Source organism: Alosa sapidissima, chromosome 17 (assembly GCF_018492685.1).
Source record: "Alosa sapidissima isolate fAloSap1 chromosome 17, fAloSap1.pri, whole genome shotgun sequence".
NCBI lineage: Eukaryota > Metazoa > Chordata > Actinopteri > Clupeiformes > Clupeidae > Alosa > Alosa sapidissima.
This window is the reverse complement of record NC_055973.1, coordinates 16,703,509-16,729,961: the sequence shown is the minus strand read 5'-3', so window position 1 is coordinate 16,729,961 and position 26,453 is coordinate 16,703,509. Positions and strand designations below refer to the sequence as shown.

At 41.8% G+C, this 26,453-nt stretch overlaps 1 protein-coding gene across 1 annotated transcript; it reads left to right on the top strand.

Moving 5' to 3' along the window:
- Positions 1 to 10: 10 nt before the first annotated feature.
- smchd1 (structural maintenance of chromosomes flexible hinge domain containing 1) lies at positions 11 to 25,911 on the top strand. Its single transcript, XM_042068503.1, has 49 exons — positions 11 to 661; positions 2,883 to 2,958; positions 3,383 to 3,541; positions 3,859 to 3,941; positions 4,078 to 4,211; positions 4,368 to 4,482; positions 4,726 to 4,845; positions 5,179 to 5,345; positions 5,508 to 5,601; positions 5,823 to 6,036; positions 6,175 to 6,292; positions 6,648 to 6,831; positions 7,967 to 8,038; positions 8,187 to 8,312; positions 9,665 to 9,778; positions 10,215 to 10,321; positions 10,421 to 10,503; positions 11,983 to 12,096; positions 12,238 to 12,315; positions 12,419 to 12,538; positions 12,764 to 12,908; positions 13,064 to 13,154; positions 13,812 to 13,884; positions 14,001 to 14,140; positions 15,127 to 15,261; positions 15,381 to 15,614; positions 16,065 to 16,210; positions 16,480 to 16,565; positions 16,722 to 16,840; positions 16,947 to 17,108; positions 17,689 to 17,817; positions 17,919 to 17,998; positions 18,100 to 18,257; positions 18,617 to 18,732; positions 18,869 to 18,930; positions 19,261 to 19,348; positions 19,436 to 19,567; positions 20,129 to 20,284; positions 20,399 to 20,513; positions 20,727 to 20,846; positions 20,951 to 21,033; positions 21,220 to 21,342; positions 22,148 to 22,329; positions 22,628 to 22,737; positions 23,636 to 23,706; positions 24,383 to 24,557; positions 24,771 to 24,929; positions 25,324 to 25,443; positions 25,573 to 25,911. Exons 1-49 carry the CDS (start codon positions 461 to 463, stop codon positions 25,575 to 25,577), a joined length of 5,994 nt encoding a protein of 1,997 aa, XP_041924437.1. The 5' UTR covers positions 11 to 460; the 3' UTR covers positions 25,578 to 25,911.
- Positions 25,912 to 26,453: the final 542 nt, after the last annotated feature.

Below are 26,453 nucleotides of genomic sequence, written 5' to 3'. Positions count from 1 at the left end.
TCTGGTCTGGGGGAAAATGTCGAAATCTTGCAAATAGATAAGTTATTGAGTTAACCAAACTTGATAGACTTTTCCCATACGTTTGAATTATATGCACAAGTGCCTACGGTTGCCTTGTAGCAGTTGAAAACGGAAAAATGTCTACATTGCTAATATAACTTATGTTTGAACAACAAACATCTAATGTTAACGTTAGGCTAAGAGCGCTTGCAGATCGGTGGCTGTCATGGCTGGTAGTTAACTTGTCTACGAATGTACGGTTGAGTACTGTAGAGGGTTTTTTTCCCTTAACTGTTGCCGGTTTACGTCAGGCCTAGTAGAAATTATCTGACTGCACGAACGTTACCTAGAAGATAGCTGAGAAAGTAATGACTAGAACTAGCTATCGCGAGCTAACTTAGTAATCGTTCACGATACCCCTCAGCACCAGCCAGTTGCGTAGCAGAAAGACGGAGGAATCATGGCGGAGATGCAGTCTCAAACCAAAACGGCGGGTCTGAAATTATTTCAGCCAAACAATTCTTCTGAAATATTAACGTTAGCGAGTTCTCAGAGAGGAATGAGAGTTTTTGACTGCCGTCCTGAGAGTAAACAAGTCACCGAGCAAGTCGTGGAGGCCACAGGCAAAAAATTGGAAGGGTTCCTTCAGGATGTATCAAAGGTAACGTTAACGTTAGGTTAGCTCGTTAGCCAGCTAGCTATCTAGTTAAACATGCCATTATATGTCTGAACATGTAATTTGTAGCAATAGATAACAATAACAACAAAGTAAACTATTTGACTGAACGACTGTTTAGTAGACCATTGTTACCAAGTAGTTACAATATAGTGGGATCGGAGGGACATTGCAAACGTTAATTAGGCTAACGTTAGGTTAGATAGAAAGTAACCTCATGTGGTATGGGGTCATTCCGTGTCAAATCGGATAACGTCTCAATTTTTGTTCAAACCTTGTATATATCAAGAATGGGTCTCAAAACCAAGGCCAGTAAAATATTTCTGTTCAAATCCTGTCTTATTTTTAGCACTTCAGTTTTACAGCCTGAAAACCACACTGTCTAGCCAGTCCAAACGGTGGAAGACAAACATGTTCTCACTATGAGCCATTAAAAGTTTGTACAGCATTCTGATTGATTTTCTACATGGCCCTAGATTTGAAAAATAAATAAATAATAATAATTGCAAAGTGTGAGTGACACTAAGGTTAGTATAAACGTTTTTAGACGGATTTGGTATCAATCATTTTATTTTACATAAACTTACTATATTTTATTAATGTTGTACCTATTTGAACTCTCCACATATAATGGGCTTGAAAACTTTAAGGATTAAACCAGTGTTATTCGGTCATTTTCACAGGATTAAGGATAAAACAACCATACTAAAAGGGTATGTGGGGTAGATAGCAGGAACACGAAAATCAACGTGGGAATAGCTCAGTTCCCTATAAAGTGTGAATGATGTACCATATTTCATTCATACAATAAATACACTTACTTTACATTGTATACATATGGGTTTTTATTCTTGGCCCTGAGGCAAAATAATGATTTTGATTCAATTTATTAATCTATGGTACAACACTGCCACGTTGTACACTAAATGCCTATACACTGAGCTACTTTCACATAGAATTCCAATTGCCTACTAGCTACCCCACATACCATTTTACATTACATTACATTACATTTAGCAGACACTTCTTGACCAAAGTGACTTACACATGTCAGCTATATTACAAGGGATCACATTGTCCCTGGAGCAACTTGGGGTTGAGTGCCTTGCTCAACGGCACACGGGTGGAAGCCGGGAATTGATTGATCTTAACCCCTTAAATTCCAATCTTAACCCCTTACTCTAACCCTAACCCATGGAACAATTGGCAAGTAGCATGGGACAGTGGGCGGTACATCCATAAACATGTGATTTAAACATGCATTGACAAAAATGGGGATATGGAAATGTGTAATTGTTTACAAAGAGACTAAGTGCCTTATTTGACAGATAAGATTAAAACCATTCTAGATACTCACAAACAAAGTGTCAGTTTATAAATACTTTATGCTATACTTTATACGTTATGTTGTGATCAATTGTGTCAAAGGCTGCACTAAGATCCAAAAATACTAGGACAGAGCATGCCATCATCAGATGTTCTTAAAATGGACCTTCAGCAGTGCTGTCTCAGTGCTGTGTTACTTTCGGAAACCAGATTGTATTCACAACATACCACATGATTGGCACGATGTATTCACATGTCAACTTTTGACGGTGGAAGGGGCAAAATATGTGTAGATGACTGCCATGTTTGCGTTAAGAACTAACCCCATACATTTCTATGGGAGATTCTTTGACCTCATTAGAAAGTCTCTGGTTTTACTTTCTTTAATGTCTTTACTTCATGTTTATTGGGGAATGAGGATGAATTTGAGAAATGAGTGATTCACAAAGCATTTTAGAGAGAATTCCCTCCTTGAAACCCAGAAGTTAGCAGCTCTTAATTCTAGTCCAGCCCTAAACACACATCTATTTCAGTCAGTATAAGGTTAACTACTTTTCAAGGTAAACTACTTTTCATTAATGATGTCCAGGCAGTCAGGTGCGCGGAGCATGAACAAATTATGATCAGTCAATTATGATCTCCAGTAATGAATGCCAGGGAGAGTGGTGACAATATTTCATGTTTTCAAACTGCACAGAGTATTAGTAAACTAGTTAAAAATGTCTGAAATACACTTCATGTTAGTACTTAATAAACATCCTAGTTGATCAGTTCCCAGGACTTAGTAGTGGAAATCATGTAGCCTTGTACATAAATGGGTTGTTTACTTAGGTCCACCAAAAAAGTGTATTGTGCTCTAATTCTAACAACTGTCTTTTAGGCGTTTTCTATATCTGACAAGGAAACCTTTGTGTTGACGACAACTGACAGGCGAGTTATTGATGACAACGTATTTGGTGAGTTTTTGGCTATGTACTTACTTAAAGTTTTGTATCTATATTGCTGATTGATTTGCAGATGACTTTCATTTGGTACTGTAGTTCATCATGTTTTATAGTTAATGTTTATAGTTTAAGACGCTAGTCAGACACTTTTGTTATGGTTCACTGTGTCAAAGGCTGCAAGTAAAATGAAAATTAAACTGATGGAGCAGAGGCTTTAGCTACTGTCAAAGCTTCAGTCACCGATAAAAGAGCAGTTTCGGTAGAATGGCCCCTCTTGAAACCAGACTACTTAGGGTCTCGTTGGTAATAAGAAATAGTATGAGTATTACTTATTAATGAATTATTAATACAGTTAATGTTAATTGATGTGATATTGTTTCAAATGTGATATTAATGACTTTTAGTCTGTACAGTGATATAAAATATGTTGTTTCAGATGAGCTTGAAGATGGAATCACACTTCAGCTTCTGCGCTCTGCAGACCAGGAGTTGCCAGCAGCAACCCAAGAGCATATTAAATATGTACCCCACTACTACACGCTGGTGCAGAGTGGCATGTACGAGTATTACGCCAGCGAGGGACAAAAGTCACTGCGTAAGAATCCACAACTTCCACTGGTTATAAACTGTAATGGTTGTACTCATCTCCAGAGGCAGACATCCCTGTTCCAGAAAGTAAAAGTCCTGCCTTCTATTCTTTCTACCTGTGCACTTAACACGGGTGATGCCACTAATTATCTGATCTACCTGGCTGCTAATTAGGATGAGCTGGTTTACTAAATGGTTGGATCATATACTTGGCAGGACTTTCTGAACCCGAGATGACCCTCTGCTTATCTCATTCAGTGGTTGATTGAAAGAAGTAGGCAGATATCATTGTAATGGCCTTTTGGGGGCTCTTTTTCTTTGTAGCCTACGCTTTTGCAGAGCTTGTTGACAATTCCCTCTCAGCCACAGCCAGCAAAGAAGGACTCCGGACTATTGAAATTCGGCTGGTATGTCAGTGTTAGAATTCCATTAAAATTCCAACATTTAGTGGACAATTGTAATACCAATATTTGGTGTACTTTAATGTCGATGTCTAGTGTTGTCATTCCTCTTCTTATGTTTTTCTCTGTTGTTTTTCATCAGTTGTTTGATGAAAGTCAGGGTAAACATGCAGCGGTGGTACTGGATAATGGCTGTGGGATGACCTCGAAGCAGCTGAATAACTGGGCTGTGTACAGACTGTCCAAGTTCAACCGGGACAACAGCACCATCCACAGGTAACACTAGCACACCAGGTCCTGCAGAGGCAACTGCTTGAAGTGTGTGTCTGTGTGTGTGTGTGTGTGTGTGTGTGTGTGTGTGTGTGTGTGTGTGTGAGAGAGAGTGAGAGATGTAAGTGTATCTATTGTGTGTGTTTGTGTGTCTGAAACTAGTGATCACTCTGGGTATGTGCGACCTGCTCCGGTCCCTCGGAGTCTCAACAGTGACATCTCGTTCTTTGGTGTTGGAGGGAAGCAAGCGGTGTTCTACATAGGGCAGTCTGCACGGGTGAGTTGTCATCAGTGACTGAGCACATTTTAAAAGAAAAACAATGTACAAACCTGTGCTCCATAGAAATCCAAGATGATATTTTCATTCACAGTTATTCTTCAATATTTAGATGTTTATGCATATGACACTGTACATTTGTGATCTACTCAAGATATGTGTTTTATGAGGTGTTTTTTATTTATTTATTTATTTATTTTCAATCTTGTAATATTGAGATTTTATGCTTAACCAAACTTTCAGATAATCACCAAGCCAGCAGCCTCCCCTGATGTGCATGAGTTTGTCATGTCCAAAGAGGACTTTGAGCGGAAGGAAAAAAACAAGGAGGACATTTACTGTGGAGTCATCAGGAACAGGAAGGTGTGTCTGAATAAAATTACCAGGCTAATTGCCAAAATTAAAGATATTAGGAATTTTATTTAAGGTAAGAAACGACTCATTTTATTTTGCAGAGGTGAGGTACCTCAGAGATTCCAAAACAAAAGAGGACAAGGGCAGCCACAATAGATAACCCTAGTATCATTTATTGTATCAGTCAGTAAAGTATTTCAGACCATCTGACAGGGTTTACACAAAATAACAAACCGTTGAGAATGTTGCAATGTATTTTCAACAGAGTAGTAGTTGTAGTTGTTGTTGTTGTTTCTTTGCAAAGTCCTCTCATACAGCTGGTTGTCTTTGTGCCCCTCTCAGCCTGGTGACTGTGCCCATATTGTGGTGGAGGAGGAGCTCTTTCTGCAGGCCCTTATTGCTGAGGAGGAAGGCAAGGAGAGTTTCACTGCAGTGGTCATCACTGGTATCCAGTCAGAACACATCACCTACCTCAAGCAACATTTTGATTTGTGGACCAGAGAGTTGGCGTGAGTCGCAGACACACATGTGGTCATACACACATGCACAGTGCACTTTGACTACTTTGTACAGTTGATCAGACTCGAGTGAATCCTCAGTCATTGTCATCTTCTTTTGAAGAATTCTTCTCTTTTCTGTTAAACTGATATCTTTGTCCTTATTTCTCACAGCCACATATATCATTATTATGTACATGGCATCCATGGAAATGATATGAGACAGTCCGCTAAGAATGTTCAAAAAGAGTCAAATGTTGACATTCAGGTAAGATGTATGTACTTTTGATGACGTCAGTTCAATGTAAACCTAGTGGCAATATATGTGCTATCATTTGTGAGACCCATTTGTGAGCAAGTGTGCCTTGTCACTCATTAGCATACAAAGCGAGCATAAATGGCAATAAAGTGCATATAATCCCCCCCCCCCCCCCCCCCCACACACACACACACACACACTTGTTTACTATTTGTTTCCTTCCTTCTTAGATCTCTTTGGTGGAGAAGTCTGGTAAGCAGTCACGTCGTGTGAACCTGCGCAACGTAGACAACGACATGCAGACGCTCTATATTAACTCCACCTCGGCCTCCTTTGAGTTCCGCGCCCAGGCCCACGGCGAGGCCACTGTGGAGGGACTGATCAGGTACCACCCATTCCTGTATGACCGGGAGACCTACCCCCAGGACCCCTACGCCAGCCCAGGTGACATGGCAGCTCAACAGACACTAAGCTACCAATGAGTGCTTTCATCTTTAATGAGCTAGTGGTTAATCTTGATTATTTCTTTTGTGAGTACCATTTAGTCTTGTAACAGTTCATTTTGTGTGTGTGTGTTTGTAGGCCCGGCCGATGAAGAAGACGATGAGTGTGAAGTTTTTAATCCAGTGGGACGGGGCAAGAGGCCTATTTTTGAATGCTTCTGGAATGGCAGGCTGATTCCTTACACCACCGTAGCTGAGTAAGCTGGCAGCAGAGTCCAACATTGATATAGAATTAAGCAATAAGCCCCGAGAGTCTTTAGGTTACACTGATTTTACATCAGCTAAGAGACGTTGTTAAGCACGACGCGCAAGCAGAGTCTGACAAGATTTCTTATCTGACAAAATTTCATAAAATAAAGGCACAGCAACGAGAAATGTAACCATTCATTCATAGATAATCATTCCTCCGCCAAGAAATATATTTCCTCTATCTGAATGGTTGCAGCCAATCACAATCAAGGACCAGAACTATCAGTTTTAGAAATTCATATAGGCCTGTACATGTCTGTGGGTTTGTGCGTGTTTACATAAATGTGTGGCCTCTTTGCACAGGTTTGAGTGGTGTGCATGCCCAAAGAAAGCAGGATCAGTACCAGCAGAGTGCTACAATCGGATCTCAGGTGTTCTCTTCACCAATGACTGCTTCCCTGTCAGCACCAACAAGCTCACCTTCATGGACCTGGAACTGCAGCTGCGAGACAGGGAGACCATCTTCACCCGGGTCATCAATGGCCAGGTAACATACAGACCAGGGATGGAAATTAGCCCCTGCCAAATATGGGTGTGCTGTAATTGTGTACTGGCCAGTGTTGACTAAGACTATGACGAAAAAAATATTTGTCAATGAACCTTTTTTACGGATGAAAACTAAATAAAAAGTCAGATATGATGACGGAAGACTATGACAAAATATAACTGACTCTTTAGTCAACGAATAAAAATAAGACAAATGTTAGGGAGGGACGAATGGAGAAGAGATCCAATCAAAACTACTCTTTTTGTCTGACAAGTTTGGAAGAAACCCAATCTGAGCGAATCTTTGAGGGTAGGTTGATCTATGCAGAAGCAGCAGAGCCATTTAAAAAGCCGTGGCAAATGCAGGCAGCTAAACAAACGCAGCAGCAGTTGTTTAGGAGGAGAACAAAGACAAGCTTGCAGAACTTCACACCGTTTCAAGGACGTTTTCACAACATTATATGCACAGACTTGGTTACACAGCTGTGACTGATTTCAGCTGTCTTCGCTCATTAATCGCATTTGTGACACAGTGACATTTGACCCAGTGCACTCTGGCTATCGTGACTGAAGCAGGCAGACCAGAAAGCACTGCTTTGAATGAAACATTCCTACATTTTAAAAAGAACACCCAGACCAGTACTGTTGACAGGAGCATCAATCTACTATTTCTGAATCTGCAGTAAGGAATTTCCGTTGCCTACCGTAGCAGTTCTCATGTCTAAAGTAGCACCCCAATGCAAAACAATCTGGAGGTAGTCTTACGAGTTAGCACACCTCTTGATGATAATAATGCTAGCTGCCAGCCTTGTCAAAGGTAACTTAGCTAACGTTTTGCTGAGCCTACCTTAACTGCTTAACAAACTCCCTTAATAAATTGAGTACATGTGTTGCACACTTGAAACAAAATGTCTTCAAAAGTATGTTGAAGGTGGTTACATTTATTTCCATTCCAATAACTTCACAAACTACATTTCCGTTTGCACTTGTAGGCTTTTTCTCTCATTTTTCTACTGTACTGTACGTCAGTGGAAACCTAATTTGATTGGTTGGACAAGTTTAGAACCCCTGATTTCCTGTAGTTCTGTTTTAGTTTCTGTTCCTACTTAATGTGTTTCTTTTTCTCTCTTCCTCAGGACCAGAGAGTTAAGATTCAAAGGGAGTTCACTACTTGGATGAAGGAATGCCATGAGCAGTATGATAAGCAGGTATGTCCTTGTGTTTAGACCAAAGAAGTCTACAGCATGATGTATTCAAGACACACAGTGACCTTGAAGTAGTTTTCATCATACCTTTTTAATGAGTTTTCAAGAAAATGCTCTGAACTGACCAATTTCTGTGTGTGTGTGTGAGCAGATCAAGTTCATGGGTTTCCAGGGTGTGACCACCCGCTCAGACATTAGCACCAAGAGGCTCCAGTATCCCTGGGCACAGTTCAGCACCATCAGATGGGATGGCAAGATGTACAAAGCTGGCCAACATGTGAGCCACCTGTGTCCTCAAGTGACTTGGCAATACTCTCAATAGGAGAGGACATTAGCATATTAACACCACTACACAACAATCACTTCACTGGGGAGGCTGTTTCTCAGAATTGTCCCTTTTCCCCAAGCCATGTGTGTACTAACCTTGACTGTCACGTGTAGTGTGGCCACTGTCTATTATCCCAGCAGTCGCAGACCAGAGATGATGAAATAGTATGCCCAGACTAAATGTTCTTGGGAAATCTTTTAGTTTGGGGCCATGCTGTGCGGATGATTTATTCTATGCAGCATTGTTTTCTGCCATTTTAGCACATTGTGACCCTAAAAAGTTACATGTGCTGCTGCCCACAAATATCACTCCTTGTGTCTTCCTATTTTATTGCTTCTGGTCTCAGAATGCTGCAGGATTGGAGGGTGTCCTTGCTGGGTAAGAAGTATAGTCTCATACGGATGTATTTGGTAGTCTAAAACCAGTACCATAGCACCCAGTTTTTGCAGCAGACAGCATTGCTTTTAAATATTTAAAACCGTGAAAGAGGGAATGGAAGCATCCAGAAAATCTTGCATAGGGCAAATGTTCATAGGGGAAATAATAATTTTCATGATGCATCGCAATGCAATAGAAAATGATTATGCATTGATGCAGACATTTTAATAATTGATGCGGAAAATATGTAGGCCAAGGCTACTTTGTTTTTTTTTAACTACCGGTCCAAAAGTCAATATAGCTGAAGTGAAACTGATAGGACTTAATTTTTGTAGGCTAGGCTACTTCATTTGTCATATTAGCTAAATACAACCCACAACCCCACCCCCAATATCTTTAACATATGACAGGCTACCCATGAGTTTCAGTTTAGTATTTAGTTTTACAAGGGAATTTATATTGTACACCTAAATGTAAAAACAATTACAAGTTATATCCTATTTGTAATGCAAGAGGATACACAATATTAGAGTAGACATAGGACTCTTGATAATCTTCTTCGAAAAGGGACACAGCTGATTATCTAGTGTTTTTATACTTGTATTTAATAATGAAATCTTAAAGGTTAAAATGCATTGAGAATCATTTAATCGTGATGCATCATTTAATCAAATTGAATTGATGACATGGTAATCGTAATCTAATCGAATTTGTGCGATCAGTGAAGATTCACACCCCTAATATTGCCGTATGTTTCCTTAAACATTTTAAGTGCTTTGACAAGTGCTACATCTAGCTGACTTAAACACTGTTGTTTTTTCTTAAAAAGCAATGCTGAACATAAATTACTCATTAGGCTCTCTAATACTCTTTGAAAGAGGTAGCTTGTTTGCTCACTGGATATCATATACCCTTTCCCTCAGGTGAAATCTGTGAAGACTCAACCCGTGATTTTTGGCACCATAAAGGAGTTCTTGCTGTATGGAGACCATGAGGGTGATGTCTTTGCCACGGGGGGCTATGTCCAAATCGCCATGGTGAGGAAGGGAGCCACAGGCATTCAGTAATATTACTCTACAGCAGTGGTTCTCAAACTTCTGTCATTCACCACTTTGGAGGTGGGGAATTTTTAACCCCCTTCACCCCGGCAAAATGGTAACGTTAAAATATTATTTTCACATTTTGGTTCCATGTTCTTTTTCCCGTCTAAGTCCGCTGGATCTGATGATGTTTTAATGTCGGTCTGTTTATGACTCCTATGTTTGTGTGCGGCTATTTTGTTTTGAAACTATGATCTTCCTTGACAAAAAAGAAAGGCATTAATAAAGATAGGCCCCACCTGTCATGTCTCTATTCCCCACTAGTGGGGCCTGCCCCACAGTTTGAGAACCACTGCTCTTGCTGTTTGTTAGTGCTGTTTACATGAGTACCTCTGGCCACATGTGGCTTTGTTTTTCTTCTGTGATTCCATAGCAACCAAAGGAGCTGTATGATGAAGTTCGAACCATTCCTATCTTCAAGATTGACAGGCAGGCTACTGCAGCAGCTATCAAGAGAAACATTGAAGATGAATTAGCCAAGTGAGGAATATAATATTTTAAATGAGTAGTTGTGTCTGTGTACTACATGTACACTGTGTTAAGATAAGTATGCATTGTCCTGTTTCTGGTTTTGCTCAGGCTACCCATAGAATTGAGGGTCACCTGGCCCGAAGGGAACCCATGGTCTGACTATGCAACCAAGCCTGCTGGCACTCCAATGGGTAAACTCAAACACATGCTGTCTTTCTCCTACTTGGAGTCTCTGATTTCTTTCTTTCTCTCTTCTCCTGTTTCTCTTAGTAGCGTATCGGCCCGAATATAAGACGACCCCCCTTTTCAGTCCAGATTTTTTAAATAAAATAAAAACTTTTTGTTGACTAAATCTTGTTTTATAGAGTTTATAGAACACATTAGATGAATTAATTTATAGGCTGTTTAACACAATTTAAATGTAATTTTGAGATCAATTTCATTCTTCTTTTGGGAAGCATTTATCACATTTCAATAAATAACTTGTAGGCTAATATGGTAATATGTTAATGAATGCCTTGGTATTTTTATAATGCAGAGACCAAATTCCTTGAACAATTTTATCATAAAAATTCTATAGCTGATGTTTTTAGGAAGGTCCCACCTTTGAAGGTTTTAGAATATCTTATTAGCATAGATTTAAAAAAAAACATATTTAAGTTGCTGTAACACACAGTGCTCTGGCCATTAAATAGCCTTAGTTGCGGAAATGGCCTTAAATTAAACAAACAAACAAACAAACCAAATTCCTTGTACATGCAAGTATATTTGGCCTATAAACCTGATTTATATTTACAGTTACATAATGTTATTTTAGTGCAGAAGATAGACTGGTATTTCTACCAATTATGAAAGAAAAGAACCATAGCCACAATAACTTTTCATTAATTACATTAACCATACACGTCTAACTGTACAGTCTTGAAACAAGCAGTTTCAACACTGACAGATGTTGGCATGTCATAAAACCACTGGTGTTTGATTAGCATTGCCCATCTGATCCAGGAGGTGTGAGTGAGTTTTCCTTAGTTGATCACAAACCACTGAAATGACATTAGCTTCTCCTCAAAGTCTGAGGAAAAGCACTGGGCAGGACTTTTGCGACGCAATGAAAGTCCATTGTGCCGTATCATTAAGGCTAGTTTTGAAGTTGATGGGTTTGTTTAGCTCTTTAGCGTTCTCCAAAGCCTTCAGCTGTATGACAGCTCTGGTAATGGGCATTCCACCAATACATATATCTGTCACATATTCACTCTATCTCCTGTCAATCTGTTGGAAACAGACGCTTTTAGGACCACAGACTTTGCTGATGACTGCATTTTTAAGACGGTCTTTCTGCGTTTGCCATCACGTTAATCACCATATGATTTGAAAAAAGCCATCATAGCTCCTTCTCAATTGTTGATTAACTTGACCTTTTGAACCACTTTGTTCGAGATGATCTCTTGGTCTCCATCATTCAGGCTCATGGCACTGTTGTGAAGAAGGATGGAGGCTGTTCACTCAATTTAAAACACTTCAAAATATCAATATGGCGCCATCTATGGGTTTTTCCTTTTTATATAAGATGACCCCACTTTTTCTGACATATTTTGAGGGGGGGGGGAAAAAAAAAAAACCTTGTCTTATATTCGGGCCAATACGGTAATTGTATTACTGTTTTGACACAGGTCCCATCCAAGTGGAGATTCTGAATAAGAAAGGAGAGTCCATCTCTAAGCTACCTGTGGCCAGTAACACTGCAGGACGGAAATTTCTCATGGAACTCAAAGTCATTTGGCACTGTGAGTCAATGTAGAGCTACACTTGAATCATCTGTTGACATTGTAGTGTTAGGTACTGAGGCCATGATTAAGCATGTCTGGGATGATTGTGTGATGCTGTTTGTCTGTTTTTTGTGTGAACATCTTTTTTTCTCTTCTCAGCACCCAGAGGAGAGATCCAAACAAATTCTCACATTGGGGTGTACTCAGCCAAATGGGACTACTGGTTTAAAAAGATGGGTAAATACATTGTTTTCAGTGCAATAAAAAAAAGTTCATAAAGTACATATTTTATATATTAAGCAAATTGCTTCATGATGTTGTTTGTTGTTTGTTTTTTTAGAAAATCTGAACAAGCTGGGGAAATACACACTCTATCTGCAGACGATACTTAATGAGAACAACTCAAGTGAGTGGGCTGGGAAGCAACTGCCTCACTACACTCTCAACTTCACCTTAACAGGTACTTTATGACCTAGAGTAGACAGTTGTTGGGACAGTCTTTACCTCCTCGGAAATGAGATGGCCCATCTCAAGGGGTTCATGAATAAGCTTCAAACTTCATATTAAACTGAGAATAACACAAGCGTGACTATTTTTAGTGGTCCGGTCTGTGTTAGTTGTTGACATGAATATTTTTCATGTGGTTCACATCTGTTTGATCAGATTTTTTGCATTTTCCTTCTAGAGGGTGATGCTGAGACATTTTCAGTAGTTGCCGTGTCCTCGCCTGTCCAGGTGGGGGCACCCTTCTCTCTCTCGCTAGAGCTCAAAGATGAATTTGGGCACCCGGCTCGTCCACCATCCGACCTAAAGACAAAACTGGAATGCAGGTGTGTACCTTTACATCTTTCCCACTGGCTCTTTCTGTCTCTGCTCTTCCCCCTATCAGTCTGTCTTACACACAGTCTTGCGGCAGTGCATAGATGTGTAAGTGGATGCTGCTATATGAATTCTGTTTTTGTGTGTGTGTGTGTGTGTTTTTCAGCACCCTGGAGGTGACTCATGAGGGCACTGCCGTCAATGGAACAACTTTCACCATCAAAGGTGTAAGAGCCAAAGGCTCATTAAAAACCAAGGTGAGGAAGTATGTAGAATATTAATTTAATGTAGAATGTCAATGAAATTTCGATATACTTACCAAGAAAAGATAAAAATGACAATGGTAATTATAATAATATAATGATAATGATGTAATATAATGTAGTTAAGTCAGAGGGCAGCTGAACGGTTGAGGGATAGTAGATGATGTAGCCAGTTTCTTGGCTGTCTACAATGATGTATGGAATATCATTTTTAATCACCTAGATACTGTGCTATTTCCAAGCCATTTATTTATGTATAGGCTTATTCAGATAATCTAGAGTAGGTACACTCTTGATTGCCAGATTGAAAGAAGTAATATTGTGTGAAATGGCACTAGAAGCTGCTGTAGCACTGTTAGAATGGCATTATTGTCATCAGGCCTACATCTGGTTTAAGGTTTTTACACACCAGGGACGTTGTTTTTCATGCAGATAATTTGACGTTTCTAACGTTTTTGTTATGGACATTTGCATACAGAACACACACACACACACACACAAACAAACACACAGGGAGAGGAGATATATACAAGAGTATAAGAGAACACTTCAGAAATATTGTCTTCTGTCCATTGGTTGATATAAAGTATTAATCAGGCCAGCCAAAATCAATTTAACTATTAGTTAATTGAGTGTGTTTGTTGCTTGCAGGTCCACACATTGAAGGTTGTATTAGAAGGCCTCAAACATGACTCGCAGTCTGTGCAGATCAGCATGCTTCCAGGTGAGAACATATATGCATGTTAATACATGCAAAAGTCACAGACATACTCAACACCATTGCACTTATCTGTGTACACATTCATGTGCTGTTCACTCATCACGTGTGTTGGATGTCAGGTCTCCCCCACACCCTGCGGGTACTTCCAGAGAAGGAGCTGATCACTGTGGAGAACAGAACAGCCGTGAGCTTCAAAGTGGAGGTTCTGGATGAGGCTAAAAACATCACCACACACTCCAAGCTCATTGTGCGCTGCCAGGTAAGCATGCATTGCAGTATATAGAAACGCTTCAAATTACAGTAACTCCTTACCCCCCATATAGTAATGAGCATACTCTCGTATGTGTATTCCAGTGTTTCCCACAGAATGGTGGGAACTATTTGTGGTGGTAGGTGACAGGGGTTGTTCACAGTTTTGATCAAATTTGTGCAATGTGGTTATAATGCTAACCAGATTTAATCACGATTTAGCCAGTCATCTTCTACTATGTCAACAACAATCCTTGCAGGATTTTTAATGTTTTCTTTAAACATGCGAAATGGCCTTAAATTAAACAAACAAACAAACAAATCTTTAAACATGCATGCAAGTTTGTTTAGGGAGAGAGACACAAGGAGATGCTGTGCAAAAGTGCACATAGCTCTACAATGAAAGGATTTCATCCAATTTTTAAGTAGTACATCATAGAAAATCATTGTGTGGTGGTCAATGCTGGTATTGTGGTGGGCCACAACAAATAAGTCAATGTCTGAGAAACACTGTATTCTCAAAAGCACAGATACTTATTGAGATTTATGGTGAATAACACACCACTGAATGCATCTCCTGTAACATACGGATTGTGTTACATTTCCTCAGTTTTCCTATTTCAGTTTTAGTTATGATTTCATTTTGGGAATATTTCCAAAGAATTGCATCAGCTCACAAAGTTATATTTAGAGAAATTGCATCATTTGTTATGTTTAAGGAACATATGGAGCAGCGTTGTCATACTTGGCATGTTAGAAGACTTTACTGCCAAAGTCATTGCCATGTTACATTGCGAACAGAGATTACATATACTAAAGCACTTAATGCAGACAGGGTATGTCGGAGGGAGGGAGGGTGTGTGTGTGTGTGTGTGTGTGTGTGTGATTGGTTGGTTCAGAAGAAGCTAAAAGTCAGGATTCTGTCAGGTGTGTGTATACCTCTGTCCTGATGTGTTCAGTACTATTGTTTGTATGCATGTGTGTTTGCATGGGCAGTTTGCTGGCGTGCCCGAGGTGCCACTGGAGGCTGTGGACTGCAGTAACACAGGGGTGGGAACGCTGCTGGGGAAACCCCTCCAGCTGAAGAACGTCAAGGCTGTACAGGTCATCACTGCTGAGTTTGACCTCCCTGTAAGTGTCTATAGTCCTTTTGGGCTCATTAATCATGTACTGCTTAATGTTGCATCCAGCAAATCGTTTACAGGCAGATGATCTCACAAAGTGTTTGTGTGTGTGTGTGTGTGTCGTAGAATCACCAGGGAGTGGCATGTGTCCAGCGGAAGCTGTGCGTGCTCCCCAGTCGCAATGTGACCCGTGTGGAGGTGTACAGAGTGGAAGCCCAGGGCGACACTCCTATGGTCATCATGAATTTGGAGCGCATTGACTGGACTGCTGGTGACACCCTGGGAAGTCTCTTCTACAAACTGTATGATGAGGGAGAGCGAGAAATTCCCATCACCCCAGAGCTCTCTCAAAAAATGAAGGTGGTGTGGATGTGTTGTGACTGTTCTCCTAAGTCTCATAATTATGATGGAAATTTTATTGTGCAGGCACAACTTCATATACAGAGTTTATAACATTTAACAATTGCGCCCGTCAAAGACGTGTGCAGTCCCAATTGTTGGGAAGCACACAAAACGAAACCCCCCACATGCACGTTCATGATGCAATTCTCGTCACTCACTGCGTGCACGAGGCACAAACGCGGGAGCCATGTCATGGCATTTACAGTGAGACTAGTCTCTTTGAGTTTGTGGAAGCAAGCGATGTGGCCTTGAGCTCTACCCACATGTTATCACTGAGTAAAATTAGTGTGTGTTTTCTGTTCTATTCTCTATTTGCAAGTTCAAACATTTGCTGGGAATGTTAAGCTCATCTCAATTCGTGTTGTTGGCGGCTGGTGGCTGACGTGTGTTTTCCACGTTTCCTCCTAGGTGAACTGGAGTGCCAACATGAAGAGTGGCGATGTGGCGATGGGACGTCTGCCCTCTGTGTGTGTGCCCACTCTGGCCCAGGGTGAGCAGTTCTACCAGGTGGCGTTCCAGGGCCAGCCCTCAGTGGAGACCTCCTTCATCATCGTGTAAATGGCCTGTCCTCTTAATGGGGTTCACACATAACTATTTGGTGTTAATACTGGACATTCTGTGTGGTAATATTTGGAATTCTGTTGTTATAGAATTGCTAGGTTGTATCCACATTGTATCAACGTGTAATTTCTGCTTGAAAACCATTGTCCTTTTGCCAATGGTACACTGTCCAAATATCACTGGCGACACTTGCATTCAAGTCATTCTTTCATTTTCTTTTCTTTCTTTCATTTGCTTCTGTGTGTTGTGTACTCGTATGCAGGCCTCGCCCAGATGAGCCAGATTGCCTGAAGGTGACACTGAGAGAGACATCCGTCAGACTGGGAGAGGTGCTGGCGGGAGACATTAGTGAGTGAACCTTAAATGTCTTCTCAAATCATTTTAAGAAGATGAAGCCCTCCAACTGGCTTGTATTTTTGTCTGAACTCAACACATGATCACATGATCATATTTCTTCCTTTGTTATAATGTAATTCTATCAATATTGCTTGTCTCTGCTCATAGATATAGAGCTCACGGATCAGTATGGCAATAAGACCGATGCTTTGACTGCAGAATCGGTCAAAACTATCAGTGTGTCTGCTGATGGACTGGACAAATCCTCCATTGTCATTAAGTGGCAGGTATTACAAGTATACTGTCCCTTCTGTCTGTTTTCTTTCACATTTAAATCTGTGTAAGATCTTTTCACGGACAGTCATTGTGCATTTGTGTGTTTGTGTTCTGCAGGACAGTACGCAGTCTGTGTGTGTGCGAGGGCTGCGCTTCATAGATTGCGTCCCTGGCCAGAGAGAGGTGCGCTTTGCGTGGCAGCACTACGAGGAGTTTGTTCGCGTCCGAGTCAACGCTGGACGTCCAGCCAAAATCACCATCCAGGACGGTCCAGAAATGGTGAGTGACCCACACTGCCCTTCTCTCTCGTGCTCTCTCTCCTGCGCTCTGTCGAGCTCTGTCTCTTTCATTTTTATCCACAAATTACACAAAAAACACTTGTGGAAATACAGCCATTCCCATGATGTTTCTGTCCCCCACCTTAAAATACATATTATTATTCCACTGCTTGGTTGAATTTCCCATTGTCCTACGTAATTTAGAATGACCATTAACCGTATGTTATTTGGGTCTGTTCACAAATTAATGCACTTACGAGGTTTCGCTTCGCGTCGGGGCCGTTTTACAACCTCGACTGCATTCATTTTTGTGAACAGACCACCGTGTCGTCCATTATCCCTTACTTATTGAAATACATTATTGTTTATTATTGCTTTTCCCCCTCATTTTCATTGTTTATTTCATTAGGCTATTGATTGAAATTACATGGTTGTTTATTATTGCTATTCTCCTTATTACAGTCTGACCAACATTTTAACTTGTTCCCTGTTAAATTTAAATATTATATTGTTTTGTATTTGTATGTTGCTTTAGACAAAAGCGTATCCATAACCGTAACATGTGCGCATCTTGTCTGTAGCCCCTTCAGGTGCTGAATGGTCATGGTGTGGACACACCGTTCGTCCTCCAGCTTTGTGATGAATGGGACAACCCTTCCCCTGACCGGCGGGTTGTCATAACGGTCATGGGGCTGTCCCCACAACTTAAGGTGACACTTTTCTGCTCTCTGCTATAGTATGGCGAGCTGTGGATTTCTCTGTGATGTGTTTGTAAAACGTTTGTGTTTGCGTTTCTGCGTGTGTGATGTAGGTTAAGGCATCGGTGATGTCGCAACCTGTAGACTCAGAGGGGAAGGCCAGCTTCACACTGACACAGGTCACAGCACCAAAGTGAGTAAGACGCAAAGCAGCCCATAATGGGATTTTGAATGATTAATTAAAATGTGTCTAGTCCCTCACGCTGTCTGTCTGTCTTCCTGTCTCTTTGCCAGGGGGGAGTATCAGATGGAGTTCAGAGGCAAAATGAGCACCAGCCCTATATCAAGTCCAGTGTTGCTGCTGAATGTGATGCCAGATCCCTGCAAACCAGTTAATCTAACGGTGGACTATGACACCAGTGCATTGTTTTATGCGGGCGGGACTTTTCCAGGTGTGTGTGTGTGTGTGTGTGTTTGGAGAATGCTATTCCCATGTGACTCATGCTCTCCTATAGGCTTTATTATATTTGTCTATTGACGTATAGAAATATTACAATAGTTGTTCTAACAGTAAGTCTCTCGGTATAAACTGTGGAGGTTTCACATTGACAACAAAAGGAAGACCCTTTAGGCTAAATTGGTCCATTTGACTGATGTCATTGTTCATAGGAGACCATTCTCAACAATATGTGTGTGTGTGTGTGTGTGTGTGTGTGTTTAGTGTTTACAGAGACCTTTCTCACCGATATGTATGTATGTGTGTGTTTAGTGTTTACAGAGACCATTCTCACCGATGTGTGTGTGTGTCTAGTGTTTACAGTGACAGTCGTATCTGAAGATGGAGGAGCGGTGAGGAACATAAACCCAGCCGGTGTGTCAATGCTGCTGTGGAAGGGTCAAGCCACTGGTCAGCGACCTCCACCTGAGGTAAACAAGAGCTAGAGTTGGCCGGGAGGACTAGTAGGAACTCTACCCTCCCACCTATCAAAGGCTTTCACATTCATTTTGTGGAGGAGTGTACCCAGCTGTTCATACATGCTTTGTTTGTGTACGTTGTGTGAAGGCATCAACCCTGAAGTGTGGTAAACCTAAGAAGACCGAAAAGGAAGAGTGCCTCTATTTCAGGTAATTTCAACCTCACAACTTTGACCCTTAACCTTGAGTTCTGGCCATTCAAATTGGATATCCAATTTGTGTGAAAATGCTGGAAATTTGTGTAAAGGCGAATAAAACGATTTGCTAGATTGGGGTGGCTTAACTCACATTTTGGTTTTGGTATAACTAAGCTTGATTTACAGGCGTATTTATTTACATTCACATTTGTCACTATGTGGTTTTTGAGGTGTTTCCATTAAAATGCTCCGTCACGGATTGGGATAAATGCAGAGACCAAATTTCCCTCACAGGATCAAAAGAGTATATATACTTAAATGGAATTTTATCTGTTTTCTCCAGAGATAAGGTTATTCCAGATCGTGTGGGGAAATACACTGTCCAGTTTGTCCTCTCTGTAGACACGACCAACACAATTTGGAGTAACCAGGTTGGTCTTTCTCTCTCATACACACACACACACATTCACATACACTAACTCCCTGGTTTTCTAAAGAACACGCTTTTTCTCACACAGCACATCATAAGCGTGGTTCCCAGCAAGGCTGTTAAGCTGGTCCCTGAAACCCCTTCTGCCACCCCTGTGGTCTCCAATAACAACGTCCTGGCCAATCGGACGCTAGTGGAGAGTCTGTGGCTGAAGATCATGGTGAGCTTCGATCTCATCAGCTCTAATACAGAATGGAAAATGAGCAGTGTGCACTCTGCACGTGTGCCGTGTTAGTGTGACTCCATCCAGTGCAGCATTCTGATAATGTACAGACGTAAAAACATGACTCACCCCTAGTTGAACACCTCTGTACAAATTTCCTTAGCTTGGAGGTGGTTGTGGGAAGGAAATTATTGCAGGTTCTGCAGTCACTGCTGTAAGCTCCACCACTGACATGCCCAATAGCCCTCATGAATGCCATGGCTCCAGAAACACATACAAATGCACACGCCCGGATTAATGTAGCACTTGGTTAATATTTTTACGTCTTTTATTAAACGAGGTCTACAAGATTTACCACTGACATGCCCTGCAGCTTTCGTGGCTAAATGCTTTGACTCAACAGGTTAAAAAACTCAGTTATATAAACCTAACAGCTTAACCTTGCTTTTTGTACCTTTATTAAATGAGGCTGCACAAAATCTGGAGTTAAGTGTGTGTGTGTGTGTGTGTGTGTGTGTGTGTGCTTTTGTTTGTGTGTGTGTGTGCGTGGTCTGGCAGGATGAGTATAATAACCCAGCGGGTGAAGACTATAGTGGACAGGTGCGTGTCTCACTAAAGAACCCAGCAGGTTGTAGCCAGAAAGACCTACCTCTGTTTGAGGGCAAAGCCTCCACTGCCACCTATCAGCTGACAAACGGGGAGGCCCACATTGAGGTAAGTGTGAATGTTGAGACCTTCAGTCTGTTATTACAGTATCATCGTCATGTTAGTGTAAATGCAAGTGTTTCTTTTTCTGTCTGGTTACATATTTATTTTCCTCTGACGTAGAACCTGGCTCTGGCAGAGAACAGTCCAGGTCGTGACGGAACCGAGTACATTTTAATCTTCCAGGCAGACATTCTCGAGCTGACACCCTTTGAGCTTCCCTTTAGATTTTACAACGGTCAGTCATATTCACATCCTACCCTCAAGCGCGCCCACATACAGGACTATTGGAGACTAAATTACCTTCTAATTTCTAAACAGTATTGTAACCAGCAGAGTCATTTTTCCATTTTCTGAACCACAAGAGACTCTGCCCAGTCATTCTTAATAACTGTGTGATGCATGAGCTGATGATGTTGAAAGTGATGAGTGTTTTTGGTGGGATGACTAGATGTGGAGAATCAGAGGCAGATGTCAGCTCTGACCAAGAAAAAGGATTGCCTCTCGATCTCCATTGAGGTTTACCGCAGTCTGTTTGACACCAACAACCAGCTCATCTCGGAACTAAAGGGTACGTAATGTTCTCCCCTCATGTTTGTAAAAGGTTTGTTGCAATCCATTTTAAATAGATTGATGTTTTAACTGTATGCATTGCTTATTTTCTTTGTTTCTTAGGTCAGGTTCAACTTGCTGAAAGCAAAGAAAAGCAGCTTAAATCTGAAATCCAAAAAAGTGGCCTTGGCTGCACATTTAGCACTGTAAGTGGACACACACACACACACACACACACACACACACACACACACACACACACACTCACACACACATTTAGCACTGTAAGTGGACACACACACACACACACACACACACACACACACACATATAAAGAACATACACTCACAAACAGGTTTGAATTTAGTTTCCAATCACGTCTCTCTTTCTAGATTTCTGCAATTGGTGATCTGATCAATCAGAAGAGAGCAGAGATGGAACACATTAAGAGGCAACCCCGCCGGACATGCAGCGTCCCCGACCCCTTCAGAACAAGCCCTGATGTCCTGGGAAAGGTACATGGGGTGTGGCTGTGGGACGAGTGTGAGAACTTTCACTGCCATAGGTGTCCACTGGCAATGTATATTAGAAGACAGGTGTGTGGGAATTGATAGCTGTGAACCTACAATCAGATCAGGTTGATTGATGACAAGGCCACCTCTGCCCTCTCTTGGTCCATCTTTCCTGTCATTCTCTCCTCTCATACACTCTAATGAGAGGCTTATGGTGGCCGGCCCCAGGCTAGAGAGGTGTGAACTGGACATGAGCAGATGGCCATCTCAGCACTTTGAGCCCCCAAACAAAAGGATTTCTCCTGACTGGAGCACTGAGACCTCACAGCAATGGCTCTGGCTTGCATTTACAAAGTCTTTGGTGTTCTCCTTATGAAAATGTCATTTCTTACCTTGTGTCTACTGTAGCAGAGGGCATAATATCAGAGACGTTCTGATGAGGAGACACAGCACTCCAAAAATTCTCCATAGAAATGATTGGGGTTAGTTTGTAACGCCAGTATGGCAGTTGTCTACACACATCCCACTCCTTTCCGACATGTGAATACATCGTGCAAATCATGTCTTGTGATCTCGCTGCTGTAGCAAGGTTGGTGTTGTGAAACCTTGCACACACATAGTTCTGCCCAAAATAGATGCCCGATAAGTGCCCAAAGTGTGTTGCAATATGGCCACCGAGTGGAGGGACTTGCCTAAAAGGACTTTGATAATATGTTCTGGACATCAAGTTATTTGAAAGTGAAGCTGGGATAAGATGGGATAAATGACAGTATTTTAGCCATGGTCCAACCTCTGTTCCTCTTCGCAGGTAGCCCACCTGGCCAAAGTGGAGGAGGATGAGGCTGCCAAGGTCATCTCCTGGCACCTCCTGGGTGACATGGACTGTGTGGTCACTGTGACGACAGCAGCAGCGCGAAAGATCTATGATGACACACATGGTCGACAGCAGGTCATGCCTCTGGAGACAGTGTTCTGGAAATGTTCTGCTAGGTACACCAACACGCACATTGGACAGACTTTGTTGGACACACATTATTTTAACTGTAATAGTTGGACACATTGTTTGGACACACAATAGTTTGCATGCTTGCTGTGTGAAGTACACAAATATTTTCCAGTTATGATTTATTCAAGCATTATGAGCTGATGTTTTTATAAGCTGCTGAAAGCACATGAACCTTTTATCTTTTCATTAATTCTGAATCCCATGTTCAGCTGGCGTCCATTGGATTGTTTGCAGATGTTATTTTGTCATAATGTGTCACTTTCTGGTATTGTTGTCCCCCAGGCCGTTGCCCCACATCAGAAATGGCATGAATACTTTCTCTCCAGTGGGAAATCCTGTTTTCGCCCGAGACTTGCTCATCTTCCCGCAGTACGCCGATAAATGCCAGATGGGTAAGGATGAGTGGATGCCAGTGTTGTGTGTAGCCTATTGACACCCTGGAAAAGTGTAAATAACACTAACTTTGGACAGTAGACATAGTATACTCCACACACTAATACACGTAGCAGTGCATGACCATTTTTCCCTGGCAGCGCATGGTCAGCAAGTGTGTGTGAAACAATTTGACCTTGCATGGAAATGATCTCACAAAGAAACTTGTAAAACTGACACTAAGTCAGTCTGGCCTCATCTGCATAGTGTTGTAGTGTGTGTGTGTGTGTGTGTGTGTGTCCATGTCCGTGTGTGTGTGCGAGAGGCTGTGTTTGTGTGGTTGTTAGGTAAGTGAGTCATGGGTGTGTATGTGTTGGACTCGCTCTGTTTCTGAGTCATATATCCCTCTATTTTCCTCCCTCTACCCGTCTTCCCCCCCCCCCTCCTGCTCTGCTCTGCTCTGATCACTGTTGCTCTGTAAGCACTTCCAGATGGGACCCCCAGTGAGTAAGGGGCTGGCGGTGGGGGGGAAGTGGGCACAGGATGGGGGTTGGTGATTAGGGGCTGCCTTACTAAAGGGGGTCCCAGCTACTGCATCCAAATCTGGCCCACATCCAGCCATTCACAGCACTAACGAGCAGCTTTAGCTGCTCATATTCATGCATGCAAGAATGACACTCACATACATCAAATGTACTGAAAGCCAGTAGTCCCTCCTCGTGCTGCTGTGGGACATTCTCATTATTTCTTTCCTCTTTCTCAGAATGAGCTCATGGCTCTCAAATACACAGCTGGCACCACTAAGCATGACCATTCTGACTAGCCTTCCATCTATCAGGCTCTTGTCAAAAGTGATTCAAGTGTTTTTTTTAATGTACTCTGTGTGTGTGTCTGTGTGTTCCCCTACTGTGAATCCAGTCTTTGGAAGCCTGCTGGGGGACACAATTCTTATTGATGACCTTGACTCTGCCAACCACTATCGGAAGGGGGTGAGTGTGTGTGTGTTTAGAAAATGCTAGTCTCTCTGTGTGTGCGTGTTTGTTGTGTGTGTGTGTGTGTGTGTGAGAGAGAGAATTTCCATTACTAGGGCCCCAGAAATAGATCTCACGTTTTCACGAGTGTAAACCGATCGCTTATTGGTCCTGTGTGTATGGATAGATTCTGTGTTCTATCACTGTGAGTTTGTATATCAATAAACAGGCCCCTAGGTGTGCATTCACCTGCAAAATATCCCTCTCCTCAAAATAATGGCTTTCGGGATTTAGTTGTTGATAAATCTCTTGCTATAAAAGCACCAAGAGGAATGATACAAGCCAACATCTACATATTTGCAGTTAAATAACATTTATTTTTGCACACTGAAAGCAGTTTTCCAAAAATGTATAATTTACCAGAGTAATACAAAGGGAAGACGTGTACTCTTAGGAATTATAACTAGTTTATACTGAGGGACTTGCAATGGCCAGTGGCAAGTTTTTTTTTTTAATTGTTTGGGTCCCAGTTCAGATCCGAATAGAATTTCATTCAAAACTCATCTATTACATTGAAGCTTATCTTTGCTTAATTTAGAATTGAAAACGGAGATTGTTGTAGCATGATGACGCCAGTGTATGGGTTCCACCTCCCGCGGGATAAATTTTTCTGTGTTGTCCCTTCGACGGTCAGGTGGTGCAGAGCAAAAGTCAGTGTCCCACCCTGTTGACACGGCAAGGGGACCGCATCCGCAGCAACGGGAAGTTTGGCGGTCTGCAGAACAAAGCTCCCCCCATAGAGAAGCTGAGGGGTCATGTGTTTGGAGCCCCCCTCCCCAAAGAGTACGACACGGCCTGCCGCCACGTGGGTGAGTGCTGTGGGAGAGGAGGCTTGTCTCGAACAAGAAAGGACCCAGATCCTCCAGAAACACGTTGTAAATTAGACTTAACGGCAGCTACACTTCCTTGTCACAGTTTATATTTATTTGTGCATGTGCAGACCATATGGTGAGCTGTATCAGTTTGCATGTCATGGTGAAATGAAATGAATGAATGCATGTTTATATTGTTTGTGTTTGCAGAGCTGCTGCAGCAGTATCGCGGCACGCTGGAGAAGTGCCAGGCAGTGCAGGCGGACTATGCCGCCCAAGTGGAGTACCTGCAGAGCCCGGAGATGCGGCAGAAGGAGCGCGAGCTCAGGGAGCAGAGGAAAGAGCTCCAGGACATCGAAAAGAAACTTGGTATGCTCTCACATGCTCTGGAATCTGTGATCGTGTCAGACTGACATTCAGTCTGTTTTGGGCAGGGACGGTTTCAGTAGTGGGGAATCTCTCGATGGCTGTCATTACAACATGACGTTAATAGCATACTGTTACTGATACTGTTCTTGAGGAATGATAATGATATTTAAACTAAATGGTGATATTTGGCAATGGCCCAAGCCCTTTTTTTAAAAAAACATGCTTGCAATGAAAATCTAATGGCAACAACCCTCTCTAAGCATAAATGCGCGCACACACACACACACACACACACACACACACACACAATGCATGCTGTGTAGGGGGTTTGTACTCTTCATACTTCTGATGAGAATGTACTTGTGTAAAAACATGTGGTTCTCTGTGTACACAGCGAGCACTCCTGTCCGTGCACCGCTTAGTTCTGCTGTGAAACGGGCCCAGGCCCATTCGGAAGGAGAACCGTCTAGAGCCCCATCCAAGAGAGCGCGTCTCAAGCCCTGCAGACTGCTTGGTAAGAACCCCAGATGACCCATCCACTCAACTCAGAACAGCGCCCATGATGTGCCTGTGTCCTGGCTGCTATGACTTTCATTACTGTGGTGGCTAACTGCTTGTGTGTACAATCCCTTTTCCCCGACAGATTGAAAAGGATACTCTGCCTGTGGAAGCTCAGAAGAATAATAATGTTTAAAGAGTATGATTATATGCTCAGTTCCTTTTATAAACTGATTTTATTTGTTTCTAGTAGTTTGCTCTCCTGTTGTATTTAATGTTTAATTTTATGAAATATTTGTTTGTTCTTTCTGAGAAAGACCTTGACCTTGCTTTACTTATTACTGCCTGAATTTATATGTGGATTCACAGATGAGAAAATATGTTGTAATATTACTGATAGAAAAATCTGCTGAAATACCTTGACTGAACCCCGTTTCTTTCTGTGAACAACAATAATAAAGGGAGAATTTGTATATTTTCAAAATGTGCCTTGTGATATTGTTGTTGTCTTCGGATGGAAGAATGCAGACTCGCATGTTCTTTAGCCAGATTTTCATGAAACTCATCTCCTCGCAACGCAGCTTCAGTTATCAATGGATAATCTAGTTATGGCCCCTTATCACTCTGCCAGAAAGCAGCTCAGTTTAGTCATCAATCTGGCAAACCTGTACGAACCTTACCTTATCACAGTTTTGACATGGATTTGGCATTTTAGGACAATTTTAGTACAGAGTGAGTCACCAGAACATTACCTTTTTCATTCTGCCCAGGGATTTTGGTTGTGGATTGGTGTAAACGGTGTTTGGTGTGCAGGGAGAGCGCTTAATCGGTTCATGTCAAACTTTAGTTGAATGAATACATGTGGTCTAGACATCGATTAAAATGTAAATGTGAGTTATGGTCCGCGATCCATCCAGCTGTTTGAGCGTGTGCCTCCGTGCGCTCCCACTTCAACGCCGTAACAGACATCCTAGAAGTTAATATTTTTCAACTGCTGTGTGTGCATATAGCGTGTAATGAACTATT